The sequence below is a fragment of the Ovis aries genome, chromosome 1, assembly GCF_016772045.2.
Source record: "Ovis aries strain OAR_USU_Benz2616 breed Rambouillet chromosome 1, ARS-UI_Ramb_v3.0, whole genome shotgun sequence".
Taxonomy (NCBI): domain Eukaryota; kingdom Metazoa; phylum Chordata; class Mammalia; order Artiodactyla; family Bovidae; genus Ovis; species Ovis aries.
The window spans coordinates 239,627,949-239,646,996 of record NC_056054.1 but is presented as its reverse complement, the minus strand read 5'-3'; the positions used below and the strand labels follow the sequence as shown (position 1 = coordinate 239,646,996).

At 40.9% G+C, this 19,048-nt stretch overlaps 1 protein-coding gene and 1 pseudogene across 1 annotated transcript in view; both read right to left on the bottom strand.

The window, feature by feature from the left end:
• The window catches only part of LOC101121993 (ceruloplasmin-like), a 41,524-nt gene extending 33,409 nt beyond the window's left edge, over positions 1-8,115 (bottom strand). The window contains exons 1-5 of the mRNA XM_004003267.6: positions 7,944-8,115; positions 6,660-6,910; positions 4,813-5,025; positions 4,152-4,322; positions 2,661-2,903 (exon numbers count right to left, since the gene is read on the bottom strand). Of these exons, the coding sequence (XP_004003316.1) occupies positions 2,661-2,903; positions 4,152-4,322; positions 4,813-5,025; positions 6,660-6,910; positions 7,944-8,098 (1,033 nt within the window). The 5' untranslated portion in view covers positions 8,099-8,115. The remainder of the gene's footprint in view (positions 1-2,660; positions 2,904-4,151; positions 4,323-4,812; positions 5,026-6,659; positions 6,911-7,943) is intronic.
• A 6,431-nt stretch (positions 8,116-14,546) lies between these two features.
• On the bottom strand, positions 14,547-15,889 carry LOC101103034 (dnaJ homolog subfamily A member 1-like; annotated as a pseudogene).
• Between the last annotated feature and the right edge of the window lie 3,159 nt (positions 15,890-19,048).

Here is a 19,048-nt window from a genome sequence, read left to right as displayed (position 1 = left end):
GTGATTAGGCAGCCTTTGTTAAAATTAAGAACACTTCCATTAAAAACTTTCATTTCTTTCAGTTAGGCAAGACAAGAATTTGCACATACATAAAAAGATACAAATAAAAAGTGGCTAGCTATAACACTGTTAGTGACTTAAATGGGAGGGGATATGCATATATGTACATGTATAGCTGAATCACTTTGCTGTACGGTAAAAACTGACACAACATTGTAAATAAACTATACAATAAAAAAATTAAAAATAAAACAAAAAATAAAGGAGTAGCTTTATTTTGGAAATGTCACGGAAAAGATTCTTGCCTGGAGAATTCCATGGACATATTCTTGCCTGCAGAGTTCCATGGACAGAGGAGCTTAGCGGGCTATATAGTCCATGGGGTCGCAAAGAGTCGGACACGACTGAGCGACTAACACACACATACACACACCGTGAACCAAGAAAGTGAAAGCAATTTAGCTATCTATCAATAGCTGGATGGTTAAATAAATTAGGCTACATCTCAAACAAATACAGAAAACTATACAGCTATTTAGAAAAGTAAGCTAGACAAACCTGTGGAGACTAAGTGGGGAAGAAGGGGAGAGGGAGGTATTGGAAGATTGCGACTGACATATATACACTATTGATACTATGTATAAAATAGATAACTAGTGAGAACCTACTAGACAGCGCAGGGGACTCTACTTAGCGCTCTGTGGTGACCTAAATGGGAAGGGAATCCAAAAAAGGGGGGATATGTATATACACATATGTATATGTATATGTACAGCTGAATCACTTGGCTGTACAGTGGAAGTAACACAGCAACTATATGATAAACATTTTAAAAATAAAACAAAAAATAAAAGAGTAACTTAGAAGTATAGGGAACGTCATGGAAAAGATTTTGAGATATAAGGATGAGTGAAGAAAGCAAGCAGCAGAAGATAGAAAAACCTATTATATACAAATAATAACCTATTTTTTAAAATTAATAGTTAAATAAAACCTATTATATGGGGTGTGATCTCTTTATTTAAAACAGTACCTGTGCACTTTTATTTCTAAGTGTTCATGCATATTGTATGAAAATGCATAGTAAACAGCTTTGTGAGTATTTACAAATACACATTTGTGTAAACACAGATGGCTTACAGGGATTATTCACTGGAGAGGGAACTGGGATGTTGGTGGGGGTAGGGTTGGACTAATGGCACATTCTTAAACTATTTCTCCAAAGATGAATGCTAAATCTGATTTTGTGTGTGTGTGTGTGTGGTGTGTGTGTGTGCTAATTTGGGTGGTGTAAACACTTTCCTGTGGCCAAATCTGAAGCTACCACAAGTTTATCACCTGTTTTATTTAAGTCTCAACTCTCTGGAGCTCCTAAGAGGTGGCTCTCATATACCGCATTAGACTTTCGCTCTTTCTGCCTGCTGCCTTCACCAAACTCTCCCCTCCCTCCACTCCTTCCTCTTTGCTTTCTTCCTTTCTTTCCAGCAAGTCTATTCATGCATTCTTATAATTACTAAAAACAAAACAAACAAAAAAACAAAAACAAACACAAAAAAGCCAAAACAAACAGACAAAAAACCACCCCAAACCACCATGGGAAGAGAAGAAACACAGGGAAAAGCTATGTAGTCCACTAGGCCAAGGTTTTTTCATTGTGTCCAGGGTTGACCCTATCTTTCCTGCAGAGCTGAAGAGGAAAGACCTGGCTTAAAGGCAACATCTGTAAATGAGGTCAAGAGGAGGAGTAGGTCTGGTGTACATTTTAACCTTTAAAACATATTTTAAAACAACATTCCTTTCTAGGTGAGAACTTTTGTATTATCATTAAATTCTGTCCTTGAGTTACAATAGCCATGTGTGGGTCTCCCTTTTCTCACAACCCTAGGAGGGAGGGTCACAGCACACAGGAAATCCCAATAAGTACATGTTGTTTAGTTGTTTAAATAATTAATTGAAGTATAATGCTAACCAAAGTATTAGACTTAGAAATAAGAAAGGTTTTGATTAGAGAAGTAAATCCCATTTTTGTAAAAAAGGGAGAAAAGTTAAACTCTTTAGTTCAAGTAACAATTGTGTTTTCTGACTGAAAAATAATGCAAAACATTTACATGATTCCATGTAGAGTTTAGTCAGATTTAAGACTAGAGAAGATCAGTAATTTCATAATGGGCCTTTCTATCATTAAATATGAAGTGTGATTGAAGAGGGAAATAAACCAGGAAACCATTACTGGGTTGGTTCAGAATTTACATAACACTTGGGCCTATATAATTTCTGACTCTCACAGGGTTTTGGATTAGTGTTTCAACCTCTTGGAAGTTGTCTTCTCAATTTAAAAAAGAAGAGTAATTATATGTGCTCTGTCAGACACTCAAGGCTCTTGTAAGGCTCACTGGCTAACAAATATATACCTTTTTTTTTTTTGGTAAAAACAGCAACAAAAATAATCCCTATATGACTAAAAGTGTTTATTACCATAAAGTTAAAAGTGTCAGAGACCTGAGTTCTGGTTCTGACTGTATTACTGACTTTCCAAAAGGCAATCCTGTCACCTGCCTGATGGTGACATCTTTCCCCATTTGGAAGATTTAGCGTTTGTTATGGGTCATAACCCTGAGAGTCCCCTGACCCTGTATTATGTAAAAGGAATAAATCCCTACCGTGTACCCGACAGTCCAGCAGCCACTCTCCAACACCTTTGGCCACCATGAAGGCATCACGCATGGAGGCAGGGAAGACGGTGATGGTGTCTTTTCTATGATTCTGAGATATCAGAGTTTGTCCATGGAAGTAGATGGGGTGCATGTCCAACAGGGTACCCATGCTGATAAAATGCCACATGACCCTGTCTTCTGCACACATGGTGAGATCAGGTAGATTTGCATACAAGTATCCATTTATTGCTGAAAGCAGAAGTAAATTAGCCTATGGAGCAAGCATGTTACCTCAAGGCCACATGGTATATATTCTATGCATTTCCTTATCACGTAAATCTGGGAGTGCCATCATTGTTCTCATGCAAAATCTGCAACACATTATCTCTGATTAAAACTGAGGACAACACAAATTTAAAGGCAAGAGGAAGAAAACTAAGCTGCAAGGTAGGAAGCAGTGAAAAGGGGGAAAAGAATAGAAAGAAGCTAAGTCTGTGGAAAAAGGAGACAAAGGTGAGGGGGTCTGAGATAACAAGAGCAACTTTCTGAAAAGTTCTATGTAGAAGCACATTTCCATAGAAGATCTGCTCAGTTATGTCTTTGTTCTTCCATAATATTTTATTACCCTAAAATTAAATATTTGGGGACGTCCCCGGTGGTTCAGGGGTTAAGAATCCACCTTGCAATGTAGGCGACATGGCTTTGGTCCCTGGTCAGAAACTAAGATCCCACAGGCCATGAAGCAACTAAACCCTGGTGCCACAACTCCCGAGCCCCGCGCACCACAACAAAAGATCCCACCTGCCGCAACTGAGATCTGACACAGCCAAATGAATATTTAAAAAATCACATCTCTCTGTTGTCATCATCTATTTTCATCAATATCAGATGTTAGGAAAAAAAAAAAGCATCTATCTAACTTCACTTGCTATGACACTTTGGAAACCAGCAGGATTTTCTAGATGTCTTCATAGCACCACTGAGCTTCCCTGATAGCTCAGTTGGTAAGGAATCTGCCTGCAATGTGGGAGACCCTGGTTGGATTCCTGGGTCAGGAAGATCCATTGGAGAAGGGATAGGCTACCTACTCCAGTATTCTTGGGCTTCTCTTGTGGCTCAGCAGGTAAAGAAACTGCCCACAATGGAGGAGACCTGGGTTCATCCCTGGATTGGGAAGATCCCCTGGAGAAAAGAAAGGCTACACACTCCAGTATTCTGGCCTGGAGTAATTCCATGGACTGTATAGTCCATGAGGTCGCATGTCCAGAGTCTGACATGATTGAGGGACTTTCACTTTCACTTTCTTTCACAGCAAAAATGGCATGTTCGTGTCAGACTCTTTGCGACCCCTTGAAACATAGCCTGCTAGACCCAGAATGAAGAACTGGGAAACAGAAACTCATTGACGCAAACTTAAATGAAAGGAAATCACAAAATAAAGTCATAGAAGTTAGAACTATAGGATATAAGGAATGAGAAATCTCTTCATAATCTTACAGCGCATGACATTGCTCTCCTTGAAGTCAGGATCATTAGCATTAACTTGACCAGCTTCAGTGTATGTACGAATGTTGTCATCGAAATACCAGCTATGGTTTTCATCAGTTATAGAAAACACCAGAATGAAATACTCATCGATATATTTTTCCATATCTCCATCCAGGGTTCCTAAAACAAAAAGAACGGCAAAACTTACTCTTTGCGAAAATTATTTTTGCTATGAAATAAACTAGTGATTCTGATTTTGATATTCAAAATATAAAAGGAAAACCTTTCACCTCCATAGACAGAACCCTAAGGAACTAAGCATGCAAAGAACAGGCAGTTTCTCTTCTCCCTATTTCCCCTCACCCTGTGGGTTCAACACTTCTCCATAGGAGAAAGGTGGCGAAATTTTGTGTGAAGGTGACTAAGATGAAGATTTCTGGGTTTGACTACCGTATAGTGTCCAGCCTGCTCTACTGGACTTGCATGGAGACATTGGACTCAAGAATGCCATCTGGTGCTCAGAGGCGAAATGGCAACGTTACTTTTCTGACTGGAGAATCAAGGTCAAGACAGGAAGAGTTTGTTAGCAAAATTCCACTAGGAGAGTGAGGGAGACCCCACACATCCGAGCTGGCTCTATTTGCTACAGTGAGATTTTTTTAAATGTTACCTCTTTTACAAGTCAGAATTGGTCCGAGAAGTCCTGAAGACACATCTTTTAGAGTGTCTACATGGGAGTGGTACATCCGTGTCACGCAGTTACTGTCATTGGGACCAGGCCCCTGATTTTCTTCTACAAACCACCTGTAAGTGTATTCTGCCCCTGGCTCTAGACGGTCGTCTTCCTTTTGCAGGCCCGTAGTGTTGTCTGGATAGAGAGCGCCTAGAAAATGGAACTTGCGCTGTGGTCACAGCAATCAGTGGACAACATTTTTCTTAATGTGACTCATGCTTTCTGCATTAAGCCATGAAAGTGTGTTAATTTGTATTTTTGGAAAGTGTGTGTTTCCCCTTTCCTGTCTCCTGCCTCCTGTCTCCCTAGATTCCCCTTAGTTGGTTTCTACCTGAATGCCCAGCTTGGCCAGTTTCCAGACTTAAATCAAAAGGAGTCAGGCAGCATATGAACAAACTATCATCACCTTTATCGATAGATTCCACAACTATTCATGGTGTACATACTATCTGTGTAGTTCTTAGATACAGAAAGTTCCTGAGTTGCACTCTGTATCATCGTCATTGCAAATCAGATTTGGGAATGAGGGTATCAAAAGCATCCAAGCCACTGTTGTTGTTTAGCCGCTCAGTCAAGTCCAACTCTTTGCCACCCCATGGACTGCAGCCAGCCAGGCTCCTCTGTCCATGGGATTTTTCAGGCAAGAATACTGGAGTGGGTTGCCATTTCCTCCTCCAGGGGATCTTCCTAACCCAGGGATCCAATCCCAGGGATCAATGTCTCCTGCTTGGCAGGCAGATTCTTTACCATTGAGCCACCTGGGAAGCCCCATGACAGGGCTTTACCTGAGCTACATCTTCCAGAGGGCATCAAGAGCATCCATGTTACTGTATACACTGCTATATTTAAAGTGGATCAACAGCAAGGATGTACTGCATAGCACAGGGACCTCTGCTCAACATTATGTGGCAGCCTGGATGGGAGAGGAGTTTAGGGGAGGATGGATACATGTATACGTATGGTTGAGTCCTTTCTCTGTTCACCTAAAACTATCACAACACGTTAACCAGCTATGCCCCAACACAAAATAAAAAGCATCTATGTTACCTACAAGCTGCTCACTGATGTCAGGAAGTGGTCTTCGGCATGGATGACATTACCCTGAGCTACTACCTTTGTTCTGAATCTGGGGCCTTGCCCTTTTCGTTTTTATTATCCTAGAATTTTGCCTCAGATCTCCACCATTTGAGGCTGGAATCTAATAACTATGGATAACATTCCCTCATTCAATAGGAGACTTTGAAGCATGACCAACCTCTCATCCTTTATCATCTTTTGAGACCAACCCTATTTTGTGTTAGCATTCTCTTCCCTTCCTTTTCCCAGCACCATCAAGCAGCTGTGAGTGTGGATGTTTAAGAGAGAAGATACTGTCTGGAAAATAGTGACTTTACCTGACACTGATGTTTTCTAAGAGGCTAACCCTCATTCACTAGAAAATGAGATGACAGGACATGGATATGAAATGGCAGGACAATATTTCTGCCAACATAACACTTAGCTCATGAGTGTCTCCTACCCTCCAAACTTATGTATTTATTTATTTACATGAGAGAAAAGTGTGTTTTCTTTCCCAGAAGTTGAATGGGGGAGAGGGATTGTCATTCATTCATTTCAAATGAGAAACTGAAGAACAATCTGGGATATAAACATTAGAGACATCTGAAGTAAAAGTCTGTATTCACCCAAACTACTCCTTTAGTTCATAATTGCCTTGCTTTTCCTGAGGTTTGTACTCTTCATTAACAAAAACTCAGGAACCTAAGGAATAGGAACTCACTTACCTTCATTATCTTTAGTGTAGGTTAATCCATGAGGATGGAAACTATACATTCTGGAAGCATTATTTTTCACATGTACATGAATGAGGTCTCCAGTCTCTGCTTTTATGATTGGACCGATAAATCCCAACCAGGATGGTTTTTCAACGGCAGTTTGAAATGTATCATCCGTGTACCCAAAATACAAAGCCTTTTTATAGACAGATCCTATCCTATCTTTGCTTGGTTGGAGATATGTTTCAGATTGAAACTCTCTGTAAACAAACAAACAAGAAAGAACTTTAACAAATTTTTACTGAAAAGAAAGCAATGTCAAATCAACTGAAACTAGAAGTAAGAATCTTTCCAGTCTAATTTCGCAGAGAAAACCCAGACACTGGTAAAAATCTAGAATGAGTAGGCAAGGAGAAGACTGGAAAGTCTGGTGAAGAGACGAAATGCAAATGTATCAAGTCATATGCCTGGCCTTTCGGTTCAAATGACTTAGAAATTATTTGCACTGAACCATGTATGGAAGGTTTCTGACCCTACTTTGAGGTTACTTTAGCTCTCAAACATTAGATCAATGTTACAAGTTAAGATTCTTTACACATTTCCATGATTCAGGGATTTGTTGGTAGAATTGGGGGCATTTTGGCAGACAAAGATAGTGAACCAGAACCCCGCATATAACCTTTAGATTTCTTTGTCCCAATCACCTGAACAGAAAAATCAAGTAGAGAGCTGCAATTTTACAATCTCTGCCATAGACTCCATACCAGAAAGAAAAGCGTTGTTTGAGCTCTTGCGTACCATTCATACTCATCCCTGATGCTGGAAAGACTGAAGGCAAAAGAAGAATAGGGCATCAGAGCATGAGACAGTTGGATGGCATCACCAATGCAATGGACATGAGCTTGGGTCAACTTCAGGAGCTGATGAGGGACAGAGAGTCCTGGTGTGCTGCAGTCCATCGGATCACAAACAGTCAAACATGACTGAACAACCACAACAACCACCACTTACACAAAATTGATGATAAATACAGGATTAGAGATGATCCTTGAAATATGTATCGTGAAGGCAAGAGTGGCAGGAATCCCAGGAAGGAGCAATTTCTGATTTATATTAATAGCTAGCTTCCATGTTATGCTTATACTAAAAAACTCAAAGGAAGCAGTTCTAATAGCAAAATGTGCCCTTAAAGAATCTATCATGGAAACTTCTTCAGCAGCATTTTATCAGTGAATAACAATTACCAACATTTGTGTCTAATAGCAAATGTTTCAACACGAAGGTATTACTTACTGATCGTCCGAAAAAGGCATTCCATTGAGCAGGTTTTTACCAGTAGGAGCATAGTTCCAAGTAGTTTCTTCAATGCCTATGTAATAGTACCTATCTATTGTCCAACCTAGAGAACTAATAAAAACCAGATAGATCAGTGAAAAAAGGAGCTTCATTTTCAAACCTTGCACTTGGAGAGGCTGTTATGTTTCCCTTCCTTTTATAATCTACACATTCTTCCTTTATTTATGTTTGTTTACATAAGCCAGGGTTGCATAAGAGCTCATCAAATGCTGCATCTGCATATATGTCATTTCCATTCCAAATGCATTTAGTTTTCACTAGTCAGCTGAGGTGAAATGTTGCCCAACACAGAGAATGCTGGTTCTTGACCCAGTACACCTTACCAATTAAGAGCTTGCTTGAATTACTGAGTAGATGGGCTACACAGATTATTCATCGGCCCCTTAAGATTGTTGTCTATTTCTGCATGATAGGAATCACCTCCAGTTTAGTCTAGTCTACAGATATCCCTGTCTTTCTCAAGTTACTGTGTACTGAATCAGGTTTATTTGTCCAATGGGCAGCAAGTCAAACACGGAGATGCCAAGGTTTGTGGCAAAGAAAAGATTTTTACATAAAGAGGAGAACACGTTTCACATCCGTCTCCTCAAAGCTGGGATCTCTGTGAGTTAAAGAAGCAGAGTGGTCTGATTGGAGGTAAGGAAACGGTGAAGTAACTGCTGTTCTGCACAGGTGCAAATGGTCGTGCTTTCTCGTGGGACACGAGTTCTGAAAATGGTGGCATCAGTATGTTCTGAGGGTGAGGGTTTTGGCCCTCTGATCTCAAAAGGTCACCCATCAGATACTTGGGCAGGCCCAGTGGAGGGCTCAGTGGTGTCAGTGGATTTGAACTGGATGAGAGGTGATTCTGAGTTCCTGAAACACAACTTGAGCACACATACTAAGGTGCCTATGTTGGAGATACTATTTGCAGGAGGTGGTGAAGGGAGTCTTTGTTTTTCGATTAATTACTTTTGGCTGTGCTGGGTCTTTGCTGCACATGGGCTTCTCACTGCGGGAGCTTTTCTTGCTGAGGAATGCGGGCCCAGGAGCTGTGTTTCTTGAGCTTAGTTGTCCCTGGTCATGGGGGATCTTCCTGGCCCAGTGTCCTGTACATTGACAGGTAAATTCTTAACCACTGGACCACAGGGAAGCCCCTTTATTTATTTTTTAATAATACACAAGATCAAAGTATTTTTTTTCTGGCTGTTTATATAGATAAATACACACACTTAAAGACATAACAAACTAAATACAGCTCTGAGAGGAAGAGAGAGGATTATTATATTAAAAATGTTTTTTTTTATGAGAAGAGTACATTTCCACATTACTTGATTTTAAAAATCAACAAAATACTTGCAATTTAAAACCCTTTTTTCATTGAAAAATAATGAAAATATAAGTATCTTCCTTATAAGCAGCAATTACTAAATTCTACAAAGGCTAAGACATCTAGGCTGTCATATTACTAAGGTTTTCACATTTGTAAATGCTCTGGTTAGCTTTAAGAGGAAGCTAGGAAAACAGACCACTGCTTTGGGAGATTTATATGTCACCAGCAGATACTGGAAGAAATTCAGAAAAGCTAGGCCTGGAGGGACCATGGTGTGTGGAGAAATCAGCCCCAGGAAAGCAAGCACCCTTTGGGAAGCAGCTGAACAGGGTTACGGGAGGACCCAGGTCATGTACGACGGGTTTCATGAAAGAGGAGCTAGGGATGGGCTCTCTGGCCTCAGTAAGGAGATCCAACTTGGTTGGAGCAGTTGGATGCTGCAGTCACTCATATTCCTCTGTGTATGGAAAAACCTTACAACCTTCCCTGCCACTGTGTCTTAGACTAGCTGTCATAGAAGGGTCTACCCATCACACAGGGGGCAAGATGCCCTTAAAAGGACTCTCAGATGTTCCTTTATCTTCTATAACTTCTTTTCTCTTTCTTTTAGGCACATTAATTTTAGTCTGGAATATACATAATAGAAGAGCCATTGAGCTGGCATATTTTTCCCTCAGTAAGTTACCCCAGTAAGTTCAAAGACATCTACTGTATTCACTTCAAACAGATCTATCTCCAGTTCTCACTCTGCCATTCACTAGATGTGTGATTGGGAATGAGTTGCACACTCTTTCTGAACTCCCACCTTTCCTACTTGTAATATGAAGGTTATAATAATTAAATTTCAGGGCTCCTCTTCCAGCCTGACACAGTGTAGGCATTTAAAGAAAGTTAGCATCCTCTCCTGAGACAATGAAAACGGTGTAAGTAAATGTCCACTGTTTCTTTGTTTTCTTCTCAACAAATGACTAGAACTGACTCCCATTTTTGGAGTTGGGGTGGGGAACACTTTGTCTTGGGTAATATACTCTATGGCTCATCCATAGCGGGAGAAGGCAATGGCACCCCACTCTAGTACTCTAGTCTGGAAAATTCCATGGACGGAGGAGCCTGGTAGGCTGCAGTCCATGGGGTCTCTAAGAGTCGGACCTGACTGAGCAACTTCACTTTCACTTTCCACTTTCATGCATTGGAGAAGGAAATGGCAACCCACTCCAGTGTTCTTGCCTGGAGAATCCCAGGGACGGAGGAGCCTGGTGGGCTGTCATCTATGGGGTCACACAGTCGGACACAACTGAAGTGACTTAGCAGCAGCAGCAGCATCCATAAGGAAATTTGGCTTCCCAGGTGGTGCTAGTAGTAAAGAACCTACGTGCCAATGCAGGAGACATAAGAGACGCAGGTTCAATCCCTGGGTCGGGAAGATCCCCTGGAAGTGAGCATGGCAACCCATTCCAGTATTCTTGCCTGGAGAATCCTATGGACCGAGGAGCCTGGCTGGCTATAGTCCACAGGGTCACAAAGAGTCGGACATGACTGATGCACACATAGGCAAATTATGTTTGCAGTCCTGTCCTTCTTTTCCTGCTTAGCCCTCAGTAGGTTAGTTTTTTGGCACAGCAGAATTTGATGTTGGTCATCATTATCTGACTATATTCTTGGTTGGTAGCCCAGAAACATAATGTGACAGATTTAGAGAAGCTTCGTTGACTTTTGTCCCAAGATGTGAGCACAAACACCTTAGACAGAATTTGAATTCTCCTCTGGTTTTCCTCCTTCATAGCTGAAAATAAGTTGAAGAAATAAACTGAGCACACAAAACTATGCATGAAGACCCAATGATAATGCAACTTTATGTTTGTAAAAAGCTTTACAATATTTAAAATACCTTACAGAAAAAAAAAATTTACCCAATGTAGTCTTCAAAACACTGTCCCCTAACTTCCACCCCTCATACTTGTTTCACAGTTGAGGTGTGGACAGCTCAAAAGATCAGGTAAGTAGCTGCAGGATGTAAACTCCCCAGTTATGGAGCCAAGATTCAAATATAAATCACTGGACTCCAAGTCAAATGTTTCTTTCAAGTGACCTTACTTGTCCCCATAATTTAGCTCAGTTGGTAAGGAATCTGCCTGCAATGCAGAAGACCCCAGCTCATTTCCTGGATTGGGAAGATCTGCTGGAGAAGGGATAGGCTACCCACTCCAGTATTCTTGGGCTTCCCTTGTGGCTCAGCTGGTAAAGAATCTGCCTGCAATGAGGGAGACCTGGGTTCAATCCCTGGGTTGGGAAGATCTCCTGGAGAAGGGAAAGGCTACCACTCCAATATTCTGGCCTGGAGAATTCCATGGACTATTTAAATCCATGGGGTCTCAAAGAGTCTGACACGACTAAGTGACTTTCACTTTCACATACTTCTGTATATCCACAAATGTTAAGTTTTGCTCAGAATGTCTGATGCTAACCTTATCTTCCAACAAGGCAAACAAATGGAATATAAATGGTGTGGGGACAAGACAAGGAGTTTAAAAACAAGAGGAATGTGCCAGCAACTTTCACACCCATTTCTATTTTTTCTATTACATTTACCAATAATCACTGTTTGTTGAAACAGCCATCAGATTTTCCTTAGCTGCCTTCTAAACGCTGGTTCTAATTGTGTCGGCCAATCTGGAAAGGGAAGTTTACTAAGCTGTTTTTCTAGAGGAGGAAACTGAAACTTGAGTGTTTTAAACAACTTTCCAAAGCAAGTAGGTTTTGGGTTAGCCAAAAGGCTCATTTGGGTTTTTCCATAAGATGTTTCTGAACAAACTTTTTGGCCAGCTCAATATTAAAGCTAGAATTTAAATGAAGGCCTTAAAGGCTGGTGGATGGTCTTACTACTAAATGTTCTGCCTTGTAATCTAGATTACTCTGTAGCAAACTATCAACTAGGATATTGATATTAGAGTAAATTCAATAAGTAGAAGAGTTAGGAGCCAGAGCAAATGGGTGCACTTGAGATAAAGCCTTGTGTCCTTTTTGGGTTAAGACTACAGAAATTGCCAGCTTTCACAATATGGTCTAGACTTCATGAAGGACCAGATGTCCACAAAACAAGGCATAGAAGGGCATAGATGTAAGATATGGAGGGCCAATGAGAAAGAGAAAAGCAGACCCTGACTCAGAATTGGCCTGGCATTCACAGGTAGGCCTGGTGTTCTGTTGAACATAATTTCTAGAACACCAACATCAGACAACACCACTGGTGACCAGGATAGATAAAGATGAAAACAGGACCATTCCATAATCATGTTTGAACACACACGAGGGAGCATGAACATTGTCCAGACCTTTATAGTAACCAAGCATTCCCTTATTCTGGCCAGAACTGACAGCTACCTCTTTACCAAGTACACCTTTGGTTTTAACCCTCTTGCTTAATAGACAAGATTATGAAGACATCCACTGGTAGAATTATCCCTACTTCCTTACTGCATTCAATCCAGAGCAAGGCCTTGTTTCCTTCCACACCCTCTTAAATCACTTAATGCAAGTCTTAATCCTGTAACCTCCCGGAGGCCTTGCTTATTTCCCAGGCTTATTTCTAGTTTTGTGTTTTTTTCCTCCCCTGGATCTTCCCATAATAACTTTTTGTGCCCCGAGGCCAAGAGAACTCAGTAGTATTCAATGAGTAGGTTTCTGTATTCTTCATCTACAGAAAAAAACTCTCAACTCCCAGCCTTAAAGATCTCCAACTTCAATGAGTACCTTCTGCTGTACCCAACGTTAAATGCCGTGGTTCTGCAAGTGGAAAACCAGAGTTTCATGAAGATAAAAGGGTGGAGGGAGAGTTCAGAAGTTGCTTTCTGAAGCTCTCAGGCCTCTAAGTTGGTCTACAGATAAAAATAAATTTCTCTAAACATGTCTCTGTGTGGATTTAGTTGCTTCAGTCCTGTCTGACTCTGTGCGATCCCATGGAATGAAGACCCACCAGGTTCCTCTGTCCATGGGATTTTTCAGGCAAGACTACTGGAGTGGGTTGCTGTTTCCTTCTCCAGAGGATCTTCTCAACTCAGGGATTGAACCCATGTCTCCTGTGTCTCCTGCATTGCAGGCAGACTCATTACCCACTAAGCCATGGGGGAAGAGCATTGCTCAAATATATAAACCCTAGTGCCTAGAGTGACAAGTTATAAACTCTTCTACCACCAGAGCTCCAATATCTGAAGCCACATGGAGAGAACTATAGGACTAGATCTGGGTTACACAGAAGCTGGCTGACAAATTTTGGAGACTATGCGATAAAGATCTCAATATTATTGTGAATCTCTGGATGCTGTACTTGGGGGTTTCCTTGAACTAGAATTTCCCAAGACTTTCAGTGAAATTTTTTTTTTTTTTTTTTGCTTTATAATCAGTATATTAAAGAGACATTCATACATTTCAAGAACTGCCTAAATTCTGATACCATATTTAAGCTTGTGAACATATGACTTTAAACATACAATTAAAGCTATTCATCATAATTTGCTATACTACCAACATTAAGTTACAGTTGCTCTGGAGCATAAGTTAAATGGTTTAAAGTAAGCCTGTAATATAGCTACAAAAACACCTTCCTATCTCATATATACAAATTACTTCTTCATGTAAAGTTCTCATCACTCTAACCTCTAAGTTTCCCTGCTCCAGAAGTCACTACTCGAAGGCTTACTGTGGTCCAAAGAGAAGAGGTGGGTGGGAAGTAACCAGGACCAATAGTTTTATATTAATAAAAGATGACACAGCAGAGAGAATGCAATTCTACAAGTGCAAGCTCTCAAGAAGCAGCATATTATGATAAACCCCTTCTTTAGAAAGGTATCATTTCTATCACTGATACCACAGGCTAAATTAAATTATACAGCAGGCCATCTTCAGGTAACAGTTGAGGCAACAGAATAAATGCAGAAGCATTATACTGAATCCCACTTAATACAACTATACAGACCAACACTTCTCTACAAATTAAGTTCTCTGTTTGACTGCCAGTTAAATACAGTTTTAATTTCATAGCTTAATAATTAAGGGTCATACACTGAAGTCAATACATATACCTGGCATTTCAGTCTAAGCTATTCCATGTACATAGCTGAAATCCATTACAAAGTATGGCCTGACAAATGCTAGGGGAAATTTTTTAAAGTTGTTTTCACAAGTATTAAACTTATCTTGCACACTGAAGTCATCATACATACAGGGCAAAATCAGAGCTTTTATATTCGAGTTTATTCTTCATTTAACTTTTAAACACTACTAAAGTTGAATATTAAAACAAAAGCAAGTAGTGAGCATATTATGATTATAGTCCTTCACTCAGTCACTACTGCAAATAAAACACCAGCAGTGATTGTTATTCACAGGCCCTACCAGGAGGTCTGACACTGAATGCCACCCTGAGGATGCTGTTCATCATCCTCATATACTTCTCCATTGTAATGGCGCCGTCTGTCCTGATTTGGATCAAAGTCCACTAATTCTACCCGGTTTATTTCATCAATATCTTCTACTTCCTTCCTCTCAGGCAGAAGTTTTTCCAGCAAAGAGAGTTTATCAGGAGAGAAAAAGCCATTCTCAGGAAAGTTTACCTTAAATTCAATGATTAGGTGACCCTTTTCATATGGCCTACAATAAATTGGCATGCCTTCATTTAGCACACACTTGATATTTCCATGCTTGACAATCTGACCTGGATGAGAAGTGATGACTATGGTTCGATTGTCAAGAGTAGATATTGGCTTCTGGAAGCCACACAATATCTCAACCAGCTGTATCTCCATACACATGAAAAGGTCTTCTCCTCTAGTAAAAACAGCATGGTCCTTCTGATCTAAAACAATGATAATATCTCCTGGCTCCAGTCCTGGTTCTTGGTCTCCTTCATCAAGGAATTTTATTGTCTGGTCATCTTTCATGCCTCTGTCATTATGAACTTTTTCTTTTCTAGAACTATCTTCCTTCCGTTCCAGCTTTTACATCTATCTTTAGGACTGATCCGCTCCCCTGGCCTCCGCACTCCATGCAGACTGAATTTGCTGAACCATTCCAGGTCCTGTCTGATGAATTCTCATTTGCATTCCAGTACTTCGACAATTGGGACTCATTCTACTGCTCCTTTTACCACCTCGGCCTTCACATTTGTCACAAATCATATTCTTTCGCAAGGCTAGTTTTCTTGCTGCTCCACTATATAAATTTTCTAAGGTTACTATAGGTTGATGTACAACGTTTTTACTTCTTCTCTCTCTCTGCATCTTGCCTCCTCCTCCAAAAAAACATATCAAAGATGTCCATGGGGGAGCCAAAACCACCTCCTGCTCCACCTTCTTTAATGGCCTGTTCTCTTCCTTTGTTCTCATATAATCCCCTTTTCTTCGCATTAGAGAGCACTTCATAAGCTTGAGAAATCTGTTTAAACTTCTCGCCTTCATTTGGATTCTTATCAGGGTGGTACTTCAAGGCCAGTTTCCTGTAAGCCTTTTTCAGTTCTTCTTGGGTGGCATTGGGTTTGACCTCCCAAATCATCATAGTAGGTGGTTTCTTTCACCATTTTATACAGCCAGTGTGCGGCCGATGCCGGTGTCCGGGAACGCGAAGGAGCGCGTTACTGTGCGCAGCTTGGGCAGTCGCCGCTCCTCTGCCTCTCACCGAAAAGTTCCGTCAATGAAACATTTTGTATGAAAGCCACAAATGATAGTTAAAGATCCAGGAATTGCGAGAATCTACCTTGGTGAACACAGCTCATACCCTGGAAAGTAAATTTTTCTATTCTGTATCATTTTAAGATTTTACCAGGATGCTCCAGTATTCTTGCCTGGAAAATCCCATGGATGGAAGAGCCTGGCAAGCTACACGACTGAGCGACTTCACTTTCACTTTCATGCATGCATGCTAAGTCGCTTCAGTAGCGTCCAAATCTGTGTGGCCCAATGGACTGTAGCCCATGTTATTCTCCGGGCAAGAATACTGGAGCGGGTTGCCAAGCCCTCCTCTAGGATATCGTCCCAACCCAGGGTTTGAACCCACATCTCTTACATCTGCATTTGTGAGTGGGTTCTTTACTGATAACACCACCTGGGAAGCCCTTTTACTAGGATATCTATCCTTAAACAATATGTTGTTTATTTTTGAAGGAAAAATAATAGCAAACATAAACCTGTTTGTGTTCGGAAAGGGCAACAGCGCCACTATTTTTCCTGAGAGAAGATAAACTGTAAGGCTCTGGGTCACAGTCTGGTTCCACTCCAGCTCTCAGGAGTGGAGTGCCCTTAGGAGATCCAAACCATGAACAGACAGAGCAGGAACATTAGCAGCATATAGTTAAGCCAAACCAAATACAGGATTACTGGCCTGAGGTCAAAACAATAGGATATTGGCATCAGGGTTCTTGGTGATGACTGTCCTGGGCATTTCTGTCTCTCAAGGCATACCATTCCAGTGGGCTGGTTCCTTTACATGTGGTGAACAAGTTTTATTCTAGAACATTCTTTCCCTTCTTTCAGGGGCTTCCCCTGACCTCTCTCCTATGCTCTGTCTTTTGTTTCCTGAACCCTATTTTTTCCTCTTCTTGGAGGAAGAATAATTCTTTCATTTTGGTGAAGTGCATTCTCTCCTGGGGGGCTTCCTGTGGCTCAGATAGTAAAGAATCTGCCTGCAATACAGGAGACCCTGGTTTGATTCTTGTGTCAGGGAAGGTCCCCTGGAAAGGAAATGGCTACCCACCCCAGTATTCTGGCCTGGAGAATTCCATGGATGGAGGAGCCTGGCAGGCTACAGTCTGTGTGGTTGCAAAGTCAGACATGACTGAACGACTAACACACACATATCACAGAAGTAATTTCCTTCAGAATTTAAAAGGCACTGCTCCACAGTCTTTATCTAATAGAGCTGTTCAGAAGCTTAAAGCCAATATGATTCCCTACATTTTCTATGTTTCTATGTGACTTGTTCTTTTCTCTCTGGAAGCATATAATCTATCCTCTTTCAGTTGGGGAGAGGGTAGTTTAAACTTCATTTGGTCTATTCTTTCCATCTGGATACTCATGCTCTTCAGTTTCATGGAATTTTCTTGAATTATAATGATTTCTGTCCTCCATTTTTTCTGTTGTAGAAATTCCTGTTATTTAGTATTCAACTTCTCAGACTGACTGGTTCTCTATTTTTCTTAGTTCTCACACCATTAAAAATATATTTTTTTCTTTCTGCTCTAATGTCTGAATAATACCTTGACTTAATTTTCCCAGTCTTCTACTGAGATTTTGTTTATGCTATCTTATTTTTAATTCCCCAGAGCTCTTCTTTTGTCCTGTGAATATTCCTGCTAAAATAGCTTTCTTTTTCTTATTTTTTTTTTCATGAGCACAGAATCTTCTCTTATCTTTCTAAGGAATGAGTGATAATTTGTTTTATTATTTTTTTTTTAGGCTTTCTTTTCTGCAAGTTGGTTGCCTCCAAATTGGTATTTATTTAAATTTGTTTTGATCTCTGTCTTTCCTGTAGGAGGCTTTCATCAGATATCTGGGGATCCTTGTCTATCTGCTGATGGCAATGAATGGAGGAAACAGCTGACTGGAATTGAGTGTGTGTGTGTGTGTGTGTGTGTGTGTGTGTGTGTGTGTGTGTGTGTGTGTGTGTGTGTGGTGGGGGCGGGGGGAGCTTATAGGCTCTGAACTTCACTTCTGGGTGAACTGGTCGAGCCATTTATTGAGAAATTTCAAATATCATTATAACATTGAGTTCGCCAAAAATTATTTCTGGTTTTCCCATACCAGCTTATGGAAAAACCCAAATGAACTTTGGAGCCAACAAAATGCTGTCCTATGTCTACTGTGACAAACAACCATGAACTTAGTGACATAAAACATACATTTCCTGTCTTACAGTTTTGGAGAGCAGAGAGTCCAAAATCAGTGTCTCTGGACTAAAATCAAAACTTTGGCAGGCCCGGATTCCTTCTGGGATCTCTAGGCAAGAAGTCATTTCCTTGGCTTTTCCAACTTCTCCAGGCTGGCTGCATTCCTTGACTGACCCCCTTCCATCCTCAAAGCCAGCAGTGCAGCAACTTCTCTCCTCTCCAATTCCCATTTCTGTTCTTTCTGAATCTGCCACTCTTGCCTCCCTTGTGGCTACATTGGACACACCTGCATAATCCAGGATAATCTCCCCATTTTAATGTTCTTAATTTGATCACATCCACAAAGTCCATTTCAAGGTAACATATCCAAATGCATGCATAGCCGCTCAGCCATGTCCAACTCTTTGTGACCCCCATGGACTGCAGCCCACCAGGCTCCTCTGTCCATGGGGATTCTCCAGGCAAGAATACTGGAGTGGGTTTCCATGCCCTCTTTCAGAGGATCTTCTCAACCCAGGTATTGAACCCAGGTATCCTGCATTGCAGACAGATTTTTACTGCCTGAGCCACTAGGGAAGCCCAAAATTGCCGTATTCACAAGCATAACAATTAGGAGGTGGACATTGCAGGGGGTATTATTCAGCCTATCAGGCTTCCCTGGTAGCTGAGACAGTAAAGAATCTTCCTGTATTGCACAAGACCTGAGTTCTATCCCTGGGTTGGGAAGATCCCCTGGAGAAGGGAATGGCTATCCACTCCAGTATTCTTGCCTGGAGAATCCCATGGGCAGAAGAGCTTGGTGGGCTACAGTGCAAGGAGTGGCAAAGAATTGGACATGATTGAACGACTAACACT